The following is a 14,034-nucleotide window of genomic DNA, read 5'->3' as shown; positions in this document are numbered from 1 at the left end:
ATGTGTTATTTTATATAACTAATTATTAAAATGAGTAAATATTAGCGTTTGAATAATTATTGATATAATATAATGAATATATTGAAATTTTAAATATTATTATAAGAAATTAATATGTCAAAATATTATATTATAGACAACATTTAAACTAGAATAACAATACTTTGTAGTTAAATTGAATTTTTTATCTTGATTGAGTGAAAATGTTATTGATAAAAACATAGATAAATATATCTAAAAAACCAAATATTATTTTGTTTATAAAAATTTTAAACAATAAATAAATATTTTCAGAAGTCAAAACTTGTGTCAATTTAAAAAAATTATATTAAAGTTCTAATTAAGATATAATATCAATTTACGGATAATCAATATCTAAAATTCACGACGACACTCTTTTAAAAAGTTGAAAAACTTAATATTATAAAAAAAAATTTACATTTTATTTAATATGATACAGAGTAATAAAAATTAAAAATATTACAAATAGCACAAAACTCAAAATCATAACCAAAATTAAATAAAATGATATAACCAACATAAACATTTAAATTTGAATTTTAAAAAATATGAAAAAACTTCAAAATTTATTTATTTATGCATTTATTTATTATTTGTTTTCAAATATTTGATGTGATAGGTAAATATATTAATATTAATTAATAATTTTTTTCTTTTTATGGCAATTTTTTGGCGAGAACTATGTAGTAAAAGGCTAAAAAATTGGCGATGATGTTTGTGTAGAATAAATTAGTATCATATGCCCATAACACATGAACATCTATTAGATTGATGCATGCAATGGTTTTTGATTCCTTCAAAAATGTAATGTTACATACACGAATTTGTGCTATTTTCATTTCTTATCAGTAATCGGCCTTCTTTAAAGCAAGATGTAACCTTAGTATGGTGGTGCAAAAGCTTTCCAAATAACGAATACGGAATGCAATTTTGCTCAATTGGATTAGGGTGAACATAAAAAAAAGAATTTGAAATTATGGATAAACCACATCTTACTTATTTACACATGCAAAATAAATGACAATAAGAGAACTAAAAATACATCATACTTAATATAAAATATTATATAAACAAGTCAAGATTGAATTTGAAGTTTAAGATCTTTCTCTAAACTAAAAAAAAGCATTTCAAATTTATCAATCCAAACACAACCTTAGATAATATATTAATTTTATTTGTAGCATTAATATATAGCAATATCCTGTTCCAACATCAGATTGCTTCCTCTAACCTGAAACTGACCCATATCTGGTGCAAGAAAAACATTGTCACGAATTCATTGTAAACAAAGACAAGGGAGTTCAGTGAGATCAATTTAGCAAGAACGTAAATGAGTCTGCCAAAAAATTTACGAGGATGTCAGGTCGAATATTTTGTGACGACAATATTTACGTTCTTACGAACATATATATTTATCTTATGGGATTCCGACCCATTGAGGTCTGTCTGTGTTATTACATAGGTTAACAAATCTTTATCGCCACATTCGATACTCACATTGAACCTCTGAAGAATCACAAGAGAAAATGACAGACACATAATATTATTAGGATTACACATATATACAGAAAATGTTACATATTTACACAATACAGAGTTACAGGGTTAAATTTTACTGTCCGTTGCCTATGAAGTACTTTGAGAACCATTCCTCATCCCTGCAGAACTTAAGCATTACCTTGTACACTTCGATCAGTAATTTCGGAAATCGACTTGTGAAATACCTATCAAATCCTTCTGGTACTGGTCCAACTAATTCCTGATGTCAACACCGGTAATAAAACTGTAACTGCTTTTAAATGCGAGGAAAATAATGTGATTATGTGAAAGAAGTGCATGTATTTTGAACATAAACTTCACATTTAGCCGATAGTATCCACTGGCTCAAGAACAAGGTAAAACCATGTTTTAACCAGTTACAAAAGGAAACAAAATTGGAATGTGATAGATAGCTCACGAATAATTGAAACTCGGAGATCATTCATTCATTCCCCCAAGTTGGGATGTTTCCATCAACTAATCTAGAGGACTTGTGGCAGTCAAACTGCCCAACGAGCTTTTTACCATATTTTTCAAAGATAGTAAGACAGTAGGCGGCAGATACTTCTATATCATTTGAACTTGAAATTAAATATGTAATTGTTAAGATACTACTTTTTAAAGGTTTTGGAATGATGACCAAAGCAACTATTAGTTTTAGTGGCTAAAGGAGACATACTTGGCTTAGAGAATTTCGTAGGAAGTCAGCAAAAAAGAGTTAATATATGTGAGCGATAATACTAAGCACTTCAGCTATGATGAATAAGCTCAATTAAAGCATAAAACCAGTCAAAAGTCATCTGAAATTCAGAAATGAGACCGATAATAACAATCACGATCAGAGGAGAATCTTAGATATGCATAGGCAGTCAGCTAGGTGTTTCGACCAAGTTGAGACAAAGGATCAGCTAAGAGCAACTGTTGAAAAAAACTATATATCAGCTAAGACAAAACTTTATAACAGTAAAAGATGAAGAATCTTTCAGACCATCAAAGCAATATCATTAGTTTTGCAGCAGTTATGAGGGTGGTTTTTAGGCTTCAGTTATTCTCGTACCAAGATTACACATCACTACCGTTGGAGACTACCATCTACTTAAAGAGATTGAGGAGAGACCAATCTTTCAAGAAGCGATCATTATTGAATCTCAAAATTTATTTCATTCACTAGTGTTGATCATTGTCATATCATTGAGTGAATTATTTGTAAATAATCACTCCACCGAAGCTTCAGCGATCTTAAGAGTATATTAAGTTTAGATATAATCTGAGGGGGTGTAGTTACTAGTATTTAGACTTGGAGTTACAATCAGTAGAGTCTTGAAAAGATGACAAAGGGTTTTTGTGGATTAAAGATTCCAGCAGATACATTTTTAGATAGAAGAAAAGAGAACATAGAAGTATTACACTATATTTGAACCTCTATACATTTCTTGTTTTCTTTATTTTATGCATTTTTATATTCTTTTTAATTTACTGGTCATTGTCCTCTTAATCAGATACTTTTTGTATTCTTTTGGTCCAACTCACTCGCATCCCTATCAGAAATAAAGAAATCTTAGCCAACCCTGAACAAACATCAAATATCTTGCAAGTTCTAAAACAACTTTTTATTTTAAATATATCATGGCCTATTCGACCCACCCTCTAAACCTAAACTGTTTTCCTTCATTTGACCAAGAACTACAGTAGTGGTTTGTATCACGTGCTGGTACCTGAATTTCTGCAGGAAGCTCTCTGTAATGATTCAATTTGTTACGCATGACCCTTAAAAAATCACGAACACTGTCAAATTTATAACGTCTATAGCGTCCAATGTTATTCAAAAATGAAGGGTCCATCTTCTCATTCCACTTTGAGCCCAAAGCCAAAGGAGCTATATGTTCCAGTGCATTGAATAGATAAGAATTACTCTCCCTATCCTCCAATTCCACACGATCGCTGGAGTCACGGAGGAAGGAAAGACGCATCTCTGCATTCCAAAATAAAGGATGATACAGAACCTCGAATGCTTTCGGCCTGAAAATCATTAGTGAATGGCCAAAAGTTAAAGTTAAAAGTTGAATTTAAATACCTGCATTCAAATGAATTGTGAATCATCGTAATGGTTTTATTCTTTAAAAAAAACACCACCATGGTCATGGTGGGGGGTTAGCAGACTCCTATCGGTTTATATAATAAAAATAAAAGGAGAAAGGGACTAGATCAAAACCTCCTCGAAGATATTTTGTAATTGTTTATTCTTCGGAACAAAATCTTTTCAGATACTAACAGATTCCTAGGGATAAAGAAAAACTAGAAAATTCAATTATCTCTTTTGTTTAGAACTTCTATTTTGTAATTGTTATTCTTCGGAACAAAATCTTTTCAGATATACAAAATAGAAGTTCTAAACAAAAGAGATAATTGAATTTTCTAGTTTTTCTTTATCCCTAGGAATCTGTTAGTCCAGTTATACAAACAAACGGGGAAAACTAATTGATGAGAATAGTTTTATTCATCAATTTATAGGAAAAAGGATCCTTTGCATCATAATGGAACTTCATCCATCTGTTGTAACAATACAAGCCAGTTGGTCAAGTTGACAGCTCAGTGTTTTTTACCTCAATTCAGCATTAGGATCTAATAATTTCAAGAATAGATCAACAGCTTCTGGAATATGTTCCACAAGGAAAAGGTCAATTTTACTTCGTATAATGTTGATGTCGCGTTCCAGATGGTTGCCAAAGGGATGCCTACCACCAGTAAGGCAGAAATACAAAACACAACCTAGACTAAATAAATCAACTGCCCTTGTCTGACGCCCATGGAGGAGCTGTTCAGGTGCCTGCCATCCAGAACTTCCACAGCCTGCAATCAAATAGTGAAAAAATTAGCACAAATCAATTTTTGTCTAGCAATGTCCTCCGGAGAAATTGCTAAGAAAGTAAATATGACAAATAGGTTTCTGATAACATGTGGCGAGCACACAGCAGAACATTAAGCGACTACCACATTAATTATGCATAGCGATAATTTACGGCTTACGGCTGGCCCAACTGAAATATCAACTGGTATTTAGAAACTGACTAACTTGCAATTTTCACCTGTAGCATGATTACTGAAGGAAGATGCATCGCCAACAAGGTGTTTGCTAATACCCATATCAGAAAGCTTTGCGCAGAGAGATCTTTCACTGACTATTAACACATTTTGAGGCTTTAGATCACGGTGGACAATTCCCAATTCATGTAGATGAACAATTCCAGATATAACATCCCTATGATAAAAAGTAAAACAGTCAGCTCAGTATCAAAAGGGTTTTAGATTATTCTAAAATAAGAGATTTTGTTCATAAGTACATTTATCGCATACAAAATAAGTTGACCTCATCAATCTCAATAACAAAGGTGAAGGATAACCATCTGACTTCCACAATTTATAGTCTTGCATAAAGCCTTTCAGATAATCGAGGTGAATTGTAAATTCCTCTGCAACCTCTGTATCCAACTTCTTTCCAAAAGACTTCGAGTGCATGAGAATAAGATCATTTAAGCTGCAACTACAACGCTCCAATGCAAGATATACAAAATCTTGATCTTGTTCTACTCCATACCATCTAACAATATTTGGATGTCTATCAGACACAATAAGATTTTGAATTTCTTTGGAGGCGATATCATTATACGCCCTTACAAGACGCTTCACAGCAACTGGACGACCTTCGTGAATTCCTTCAAGTACAATGGTTCCATTACTACCTTTTGCAATCTCTTTGTTGAAAACAAATAATCTACCAATCGTCCGTCCACCAGAGCTGCAAGAAATTAGCTGGTTAAGGTCCTCCAAGAAATTAAGACCCCTCTCATCATGATTGTATTTGACCTCATTTTCTTTTTCTTGCTTTCCATGGTTAATTCCGTTCTTCCCAGATTTGCGAGGTTTCTTCCTTTTAGAATGCAAGTTCATTGCCATCGTGTAAGTGGACTGCGCAACCCACTTGATTTTTATTCTAGAGAATAAATTGTAATGGTAGGCAGCAAAGGCTAGAATGGTAACAAAAATAGGCAAAAGTTGTGATTTCCTAAACTCTCCATTAAGTGTTAGAAAACTATGATTAGAAGTCTCTTTCACATCTAGCAAATTAGGTTCCCTGCAATTTTGATCAGATACATACGACGGAAGAACACCATCGAGGTCCTTTCTGTCATGTACATCAACATAATTATCATTATTGTTCGTTGAAGGAAAGAGTTCTAAAATCTTTTCAACATTTGGCTGTGATGGAAGAACATCTGAAGTGGATGCAGGAAACCGCATATCTTGATGATGAGAGTCTGGCAGCCGCAGCCCATTGGGCATGGATAGGAGTTCCAATAAACTATGATTTCGGAAGCGGTAGACTAGGGCTCTTGACTGACATGACAATGGCATTTTATAAGGAAGATCAGGTTCAAAAGACTCAGAATCCAAAAGATCATCCCCAAGAGACTTCTCCATGTCTTGACAAAGATAAGCAGACCCAATTTCGGAGATGCTCAAATTCCACAGAATAATGTTTGAATTCGGCATATATGACGTCAATCTGTAATCGGTCCTTGTGACGTAAAGTGGTAGTTGATCTTTCAAGTCAGAACCTGATTGATATTGCTCCCTAACAGAAACGTTATAAAGAAAACCATCAACACTGCTCTGCATTGCTATTGGAGATTCAGGCATGCTATATGTATGGATTATTCCTCCAGTCTTAGCATCAACTAAGAAAGCGGTGGTTTTTTTAAATCCGAGTACAATGCCTCCATCCTCAGTTATTTGAGGTGTTGAACTGATGTATTCTTCAAGACTGGGAACAAGTTTCTAAAAGATCATAACAGATGTACATCGCATGAGAAGCATATTAACAAATGAAACGTCAGTTTGAAAACATCCTAAATGATATGTCAGTTTCAGTACAATAGAAGTTCTATTATTATACATACTAAATGTTAATTTTAATAATGATGAGAACACCAACGTCTTCGGTCAATACAAATATTTTTAATTGAACTCGCAAGCTTTAATAGTCCAAAAGATTTGTATTTCTTCCCCCGCACATGTTATTTCATTTTTTGAAGCGGTGATTACACCATTGCCATCCTTCTCTCTTGACTTCCAAATAACAACATGGGTTCCCTTTTCATTCAAAGATAACTAACTGTAGGTGAGAAGGCAAGACTACTTGATAGATTTATAGCAAACAAGGAATCAAATGGTCTTTCTATTATAATTATTAGGTGCGTAAAAAATAAACTCGACCCGAGTCGAACCGAATAATATCGGGTTCGTGTTGATGGTTAGGGTCAGACCGGGTTAGACCCGAAATATGACCCAGAAAAAGTAAAAGGGACGAGTCGGATCGAGTTCAGACCAGCCCAAATAGACACGAGATGCCCCCAAATTTTTTTATATAAAATTAAGAAAGATTGACTAAATTTTCATATATTGTATGTTTGAAAGGATTTCATATATTGTATGTTTGAAAGGAAAAAAATTATTGTATATTTATATAATAAATTTTTCATCATGTAATATGTAATATGTAAATATTGATTTTTAAAAAAATTGTTTCTTTTGTGTGGTAAATATACCTTAAATTTTCATAATTAGACTTTTAAATTTAAATCATATAAAAACAATATATATATAACCGGTTTGGTCGGATTCGGGTTGGTCGTTTTTGGATTGATTCGGGTTTGGCCGAGAAATTTTTTAGAATACCTTGGCGTCAATCCGAATTGACACCCCTACTAATTATAGTTTTTAAACTCGTTACATAGAACTTTTGTTTGATGTCTCTAAATCAATGTTTATCCCGTCATCCAGAAATATGGAACGTAGGAGGGACGACTATTAAGCACAAGTAGGGAAACCAGTGAACTTACAGACTGGAGTAACATAAAAACCAATGTTACTATTGAATCAATAGAAGCCCAAGTAGATTGCCACTAAATCTGAAGTACACAACCTTGTGGTAAATTTATTTAGAGAATCCTATGGCAGTATATGGTCCGGGAATTTTATGTTTTTGGTAACCCAGTGATAATTTGCTGAGAATGTCCAATTATATGATGATTGATGAAATAACAAGCTTTTGATATTCATTGGTTGAATGATGCCTGACAATTCTAGTAACTAAATTATTAAATCCAACTTTTTCACTTCATTAATATTGAAGGATATTTAGGCAAAAAAGCTTTGAGCAATATGTGACCTCAGAAGGTCAAACTCTATTTGATTGCTTTTCTTCTCAAAGTCCCTTTGAAACAAGTGGTTTCAATTTAGTATGAATCTTAAGAATATCTTTATGACTACTGGCTGAAGAAAGGGTAACATTTATCTAAAATGGATCTCTTGCAATGTGTACAAATACCATTTCAATTAATTTATTATCAACGCTACATCGTAAAGAAACTCATCTCATTAGAACTTTGTGACTAGAGAGATGAACTCTCCAGCTCATTGACTATCTTGCCTGAAGAGAAAAGACTTTTTCTCATCACTAAAGTTAGAAACAATGCAAAAACAAAAATGGCAGTCACTAAAGCCAGAAACAATGCAGCAACAAAAACGGCAGTCTTCCCCTTTGTCAAGATTGAGGACAAAGATTGTAAACGGAGATCTAACATTACGAAATAACTTATCAAAACTCTCCCACAATTACATAAGTATTACACATTCTTTGTTAATTTTAAATGAAGTAACATTAGCAGTGAATTTTTCTAGAATGTTTGTCTTCATCCTACCCCTCCTCATGTATTTTCATCAGGATGCTTTTTTTCTTTGGCCATAAGTTTTACCATTTTGAATCTTTCTTTTTAAAAGTATATTTTGGGGGAAGAATACAGGCAACTAAATACACTCTAAGAGCACTTGCCAGTCATATTTTGTGTTTTTCTTTAAAAGTAAGAGCATCTGTAAGATGCTACCAAATATTAGTCCAATCAAACATATTTTCTACTCTTCATGTAAGCCAATCTATTCATGAAGTGTATCAGTACAAAGCCTGAGTACAGCTTCAAGAACTATATTTACATCCTCCCAAAAACACGTACCACATTATTTGGTATTACACGAGCAGTCAAAAATCAATACTGCTGACCCTTTTCATCTTAGTTTAATCTAAAGTGGCAATATATCTAACTACATAAACTGTGCAGTCAATAACATATGCTATCTGACAAAACTCTCTGAAAGCAAATCGCATCAACTTTGAACTAGAGTATTTCAGGTTAAAGCCCATGAATTTCTCAAATGCTCCATCCTCTGGTCATCACTATATAATAATATTTAGCAATAGCACGGATGAATATCACCAATAACAATACTAGCCATACACTCTAGCAGACCCCATACATACACCTAAAAATATGAGCATGTGATAGTTAAAGAAGTACCACTTCACCACGGCTGTTATGGGCGTACAATTCCCAGTCATCCCCACAATCTATATAATAATTGCTTCCTAGTCCAGATACATTACTGACAGGGGCCTGATATGATGAGTAAATTTCTGGTCCTGACGAAAATGACCAGAGTGGTTTCAACGAACCAACCTCCAATAAATAAATTGTGCCATCCAAAGAAGCCACCAATGCGGTATCAGGTCTCCTGATTTGCCAAGAAAATTAAAATTTATGAGGAAAAACAAATATTGAAAATGGCGAGTCACCTAATAGAAAGAAAAAGGAATATAGTTATCTAAGAATGCAGGAATATCACCAATGTTAATGTTGTTTACCAAGTAAAGTCCAGCAATAAAAGTATCCTGTTAATGAGTTCTGATTTTTTATACAGTGGGAATAGGATCAATAAGCAGTTCAAAAGCAGTAACACACTGCTTGATTTAGATGTCCAGCGCAAAAAGGTTGAATCTGAAAAGGACATATAATATATTGTTTCATGTATGGTAGAAAATCTCTTTCCTTATGTGTGTTTAACTCAAAAAAAATTTACTTTCACACATATTTAATAATTAATAATAGTGAAAAATGTTTCAAAAATATGAAATTTAGACTTTATTATGATTATCAAACTCATTAATTTTGTTTACTACGAAAAAACTAGCTGCAGACATTTCACAGGTGTGAAACTTTGCTATGTATTACTATATGTCCAATTTCACTACTAATTAAAGTTGTATTTATATTGTATTCTTGAAATGAATAAAATTTATTTTACAATCCTATAAAGGAATAAATCCTATATACACTAAAGTCACCACAGCCATAACAGATTTAGACTAGAAGCGAATATCTAGTCATTAAAAGTGTGATTATTCATCTTAAAAATCTAGAATGCTTGTTTGAAATATGTCTTGAAACATAATCAATTACCTTCGCAAAACAAAAAAGTGTGCCGCGTGAAAAATAGCAAATGGCATCAATCACTTTATTAGGGGGAAAAAAGCATGTTATCACTGATGGTAAAATGGTTCCTTAAATGAAGAGAGTAAGGAGTACAAGAAATGGCAAATAAAAAACAGAAAAACTATCTTTAGTAAAAATTAAGAAAGAGAGATTAGGCAATACGCTTTCAAAAATCAAATAATTTCACGCCGCATAGACTTTAATACCTTCACCAACTACTCAGACAATCAAAAATCATATTAATTTTTTTAAAAATTTACAAACTCTTCATTTGTAATTTGTATTAATTTTGTAGTATCATGTTTCCTTGAATTTTCTGGCTTGGCTCAATCAGCAAACTGATAATACATATGAAAACCAACATCAAACTTAAACAATAAAATTTCTTGATTTGTACCATGGTTGCTAGTATTTTCCTTGTACTTTGCTGACAAATACAACAATATGAAAAGTAAGAATGTCTTGGTCCAATGACATCGCATGCTGCAAGAAAGGATACAAGAGCAATTCCATTTCAAGGACATACTATAAACGGCGCAGGAGTTTGAAACTCTTTTCCGACGATTCAAACCTCTTCTAAACCCCAAAATAAGCTCTTCAGCAATGGTAATAACAAGCAAAAAGAAATCTCAATTTCGCAACAATTCAAAAATTAAGAATTCTAAGAACACAAGTACAAACACAGAATAAAAAATCATACTGGTTCGCATCCGACAACAAAGACCGACGAGCCGGTGCCCGGAATACGCCATCCCACGAGACACTGCTATGTGAATTCAGAACATCTGGAGTGGATCCAGAAAACGCCCCGAATAATAATAATACAATAAAAATAAAAATAATAACGAACAACGACCAGCATTTCATCATCGATGATAGGATTATTGTAGACCATATATTAGGTTTCTGAATTCGGCCAATAGCCAAAGTAATGACTAATTGGGAGATTGAGATGAGGAACTGTGCGAGGAAACGAAGATTCGAAGCTTTATCAGAAGAGTGGATGAAGAGATGCTCAAGCCAGCCGCGGTTTCTTGCTTCCGCCGGCTGCTTTGAAGTCTTGCTATATTAGTCAACTTTAGCTTCTTTTTTTCACTCTTACGTGGTTAATTTTTCAAACCAACCAGCTGGAGCCCATAAAATAATTATTTATTTTAGACAAAAATTTGTGTGATACGATCTTACGAGTCGTATTTTGTGGGACGGATATCTTATTTGGATCATTCATGAAAAAATATTGTTTTTTATGCTAAGAGTATTACTTTTTATTGTGAATATCGGTAGGATTGACCCGTATCACAGATAAAGATTCGTGAGACCGTCTTACAATAGACATGTTCTTTATTTTATTGGACAAATATTTCAATAATGTTTTTAAATTATATTTTGATATTTTATATCTATAAAAAAACTTATCATCACACGTAGCATTCAATATTAATCAACCATGGCTATATATTTGTCGATCTTAATTCCGAGTCATTTATAAACTTTTATTTATGATGTTGTATTTTTTAACATATCGAGTAATAACATAAATTAGATGTCTCAAAATTCATGGTACATTAAGAATAAAATAAAATAAATAGCCATGAATATTAATGTACAAGGTGAAATTCATTACCGTAAAGAAGTTAGATGAATGGTTCCCTTAACCATAGATTTTGGACTTGAAAAATATGATAGTGTAATTTATTATTAGATCTCATATGAGTGAAACGATCTCACATATCTATATATTTTATACAAATCGATCTGATCTATAATATTATGAAAAGTAATATTTTTGACATAAAAAAATAATAATTTTCATTGTTGAAATTGGATTAGAGCTTCGTCTCACAAATTTGATATGTAAGATAATCTCATAAAAATTTTGTGTTGATTTATAAGTGTTGACTATATCAATGGCCTATTTATTCTTCTTGATTAATTTTATCTCTATAATTTGAAGAGTGCAATTCCAAATTACAGTGGAAGAAATTTGGAGTTGATAAAAAATGATATACAAATTAAAATGTTTAGTTTATTATCAAATTTTATTCATGCTTGAAAGTATAGGACATAGGTCCATAGTTTCTCAGACCATCACTAATTTACCTCGAACATTTTAAAATATGAGTACTAGACTTATTACATTAAAATTATTGAGTTTTAGGTTATTGCATACTTCCAAATTGGATGGATAAAATCATAGACAGATTTTCTTTTATGATTTTAATTAAAATACTGATGTTTCTTTGAATCAATTAATTTTGAATTAAATGTTAAAATATTAAGTATTATTTTGCGATGGAAATGACAAAAAGATATACATTCCATATAATTAATTTTGACTTATGAATACCAATAATTTACCTTTTAAAATATTGATTTATATTGATGACTGTAATATTGTATATTGGTCGTGTGAAGACCCAAAAATGCGAACAGAAATTATACATATTTTTTCAAGTTGGGCCATGCAAGAGAGTGAACAAGACCATTGTAATGCCCGAAATTTTATTTACTGTAATCTGAGATTAATCTGAATTGATTTATGGATTAATTAAGGTAAATATAGACGGAATGGATTAGACCGGGAAAGACGCGAAGTATGTGCGAGGGAGGTGCCATTCGCGCACATGCGCGACCTAGTGCACACACATGCGCGGAACGGGCAGAAGACCCCGCGCATATGCGCGGAGTGAGGGCGCGCATATGCGCGAGGTGTCCAGTAGCCAAGAAGCTATAACAGAACATTGCGCGCACATGCGCGACGTGAGCCGCGCACATGCGCGATGGAGGCAGAGAGTTGGGCGCACATGCGCGGGCTAAAGTCGCGCATATGCGCGAGTGGTAGAATGCCGAGACAGTAGGTCTCTCGCATATGCGCGAATAGAGGATGCGCATATGCGCGAGCTGATAAATATTCGGACAGAACTCTCGGCGCATATGCGCGGGGCTTGGGCGCGCATATGCGCGAGTCATGCAGAATGAAAAATCGCCACTTGCCCCTTAATCATGCAACGTGTATGTATATATATACCAGCCTATGTCCCTTCAGATGGATGAGGGAGAGAGACGAGAGCTTCAGGGGAAAGTTTAGCTTATTTGTACTGCAAATTTTGATCGTGCAAAATCCGTCCGTCCGAATTGTAATCCCAGTACAGCACCGAGTTCCTAGCGACGACAGCTACAACTGAACGTAAGTTTTGTTACGTTTAAATATGATTTGAAATTATGATATTGTCATAATTGAATAGGAATCATATATGGTATTTCTGATACAGTGGACATCGTATATTTGAAGTCAGATTGAAGAACAGACTGTTTATGTAATTGTTATGATTTTCAGAGTTGATGTGATTGAGATTCAATATCAGAGTTGTATTGTTATTCAGATTATAAGTTGTATTGATACTGATGATGAGTTCTGGTATTATATCTGTGATGTTGAGATTAACGGGGATATCGAGACTGTATTGTTATACCGTCGAAACATCAGTAAATTGATATTGATCAGATTCAGTAATGATTTCGATTATATCGTGATATCGTCGATATGGATTAGATTGTATCTTGATTCGATATTGATCAGATTATGTTTGATTTGAGTATTGATCAGAATAGATTTTGAATTGAGTTGCATATTGAGATTGTGCCTATGCGATATTGTATTTCAGATTGATATGGACATATTTGACTTCGAGACTTCGACTTCGTCAGACCGCGAAGACAAAGGTATAAATTTATGTTGATGTGGGATTGCACAACTCGAGTCCGATTGACTTGAATTTCCCAAAATCACATACTTTACTTTATTGCATCGATATTTGCAATTGTATGAGATTGATATCTTTGATTTATTGATTTATGTATTGAGTCATTAAGCGGATACGCCTAATTGTGAATGAGTAATCTTGTGACAGTAGTGCCGGATAGTGATGGAATCGTCACCGGCACATTGCACATTGTCACAGGATAGGATATTGGTGAAAATGCCAAAGTCTGTGACGGTTAGGTCAAGACACCGGACGTTTGGCTATATCGGAGTGGATAGAATTGGAGTTTCTTCTATTACTGGTGTTCGATATGGAAAGAGCCAAAG

At 33.3% G+C, this 14,034-nt stretch overlaps 1 protein-coding gene across 1 annotated transcript; it reads right to left on the bottom strand.

Moving 5' to 3' along the window:
- Positions 1 to 1,417: 1,417 nt before the first annotated feature.
- On the bottom strand, positions 1,418 to 11,040 carry LOC142526671 (serine/threonine-protein kinase/endoribonuclease IRE1a). Its single transcript, XM_075631245.1, has 7 exons — positions 10,645 to 11,040; positions 8,973 to 9,186; positions 4,928 to 6,396; positions 4,647 to 4,819; positions 4,164 to 4,410; positions 3,276 to 3,579; positions 1,418 to 1,780 (listed from the first exon to the last, which is right to left on the bottom strand). The coding sequence occupies exons 1-7, from the start codon at positions 10,812 to 10,814 to the stop codon at positions 1,634 to 1,636; spliced, it is 2,724 nt and encodes a 907-aa protein (XP_075487360.1). The 5' UTR covers positions 10,815 to 11,040; the 3' UTR covers positions 1,418 to 1,633.
- Between the last annotated feature and the right edge of the window lie 2,994 nt (positions 11,041 to 14,034).

Source organism: Primulina tabacum, chromosome 1, assembly GCF_025594145.1.
Source record: "Primulina tabacum isolate GXHZ01 chromosome 1, ASM2559414v2, whole genome shotgun sequence".
NCBI classification, from domain to species: domain Eukaryota; kingdom Viridiplantae; phylum Streptophyta; class Magnoliopsida; order Lamiales; family Gesneriaceae; genus Primulina; species Primulina tabacum.
This window is presented reverse-complemented; position numbering and strand designations above follow the sequence as displayed.

Coding starts and splice junctions, on each gene's coding strand:
- LOC142526671 (XM_075631245.1), bottom strand. CDS start 10,814: ATGATGAAATGCTGGTCGTTGTTCGTTATTATTTTTATTTTTATTGTA. Junction 6,397..8,972: donor ATAACAGCCGTGGTGAAGTG/GTACTTCTTTAA, acceptor ATGATCTTTTAG/AAACTTGTTCCCAGTCTTGA. Junction 1,781..3,275: donor AGCTTCCTGCAGAAATTCAG/GTACCAGCACGT, acceptor TGTTGACATCAG/GAATTAGTTGGACCAGTACC.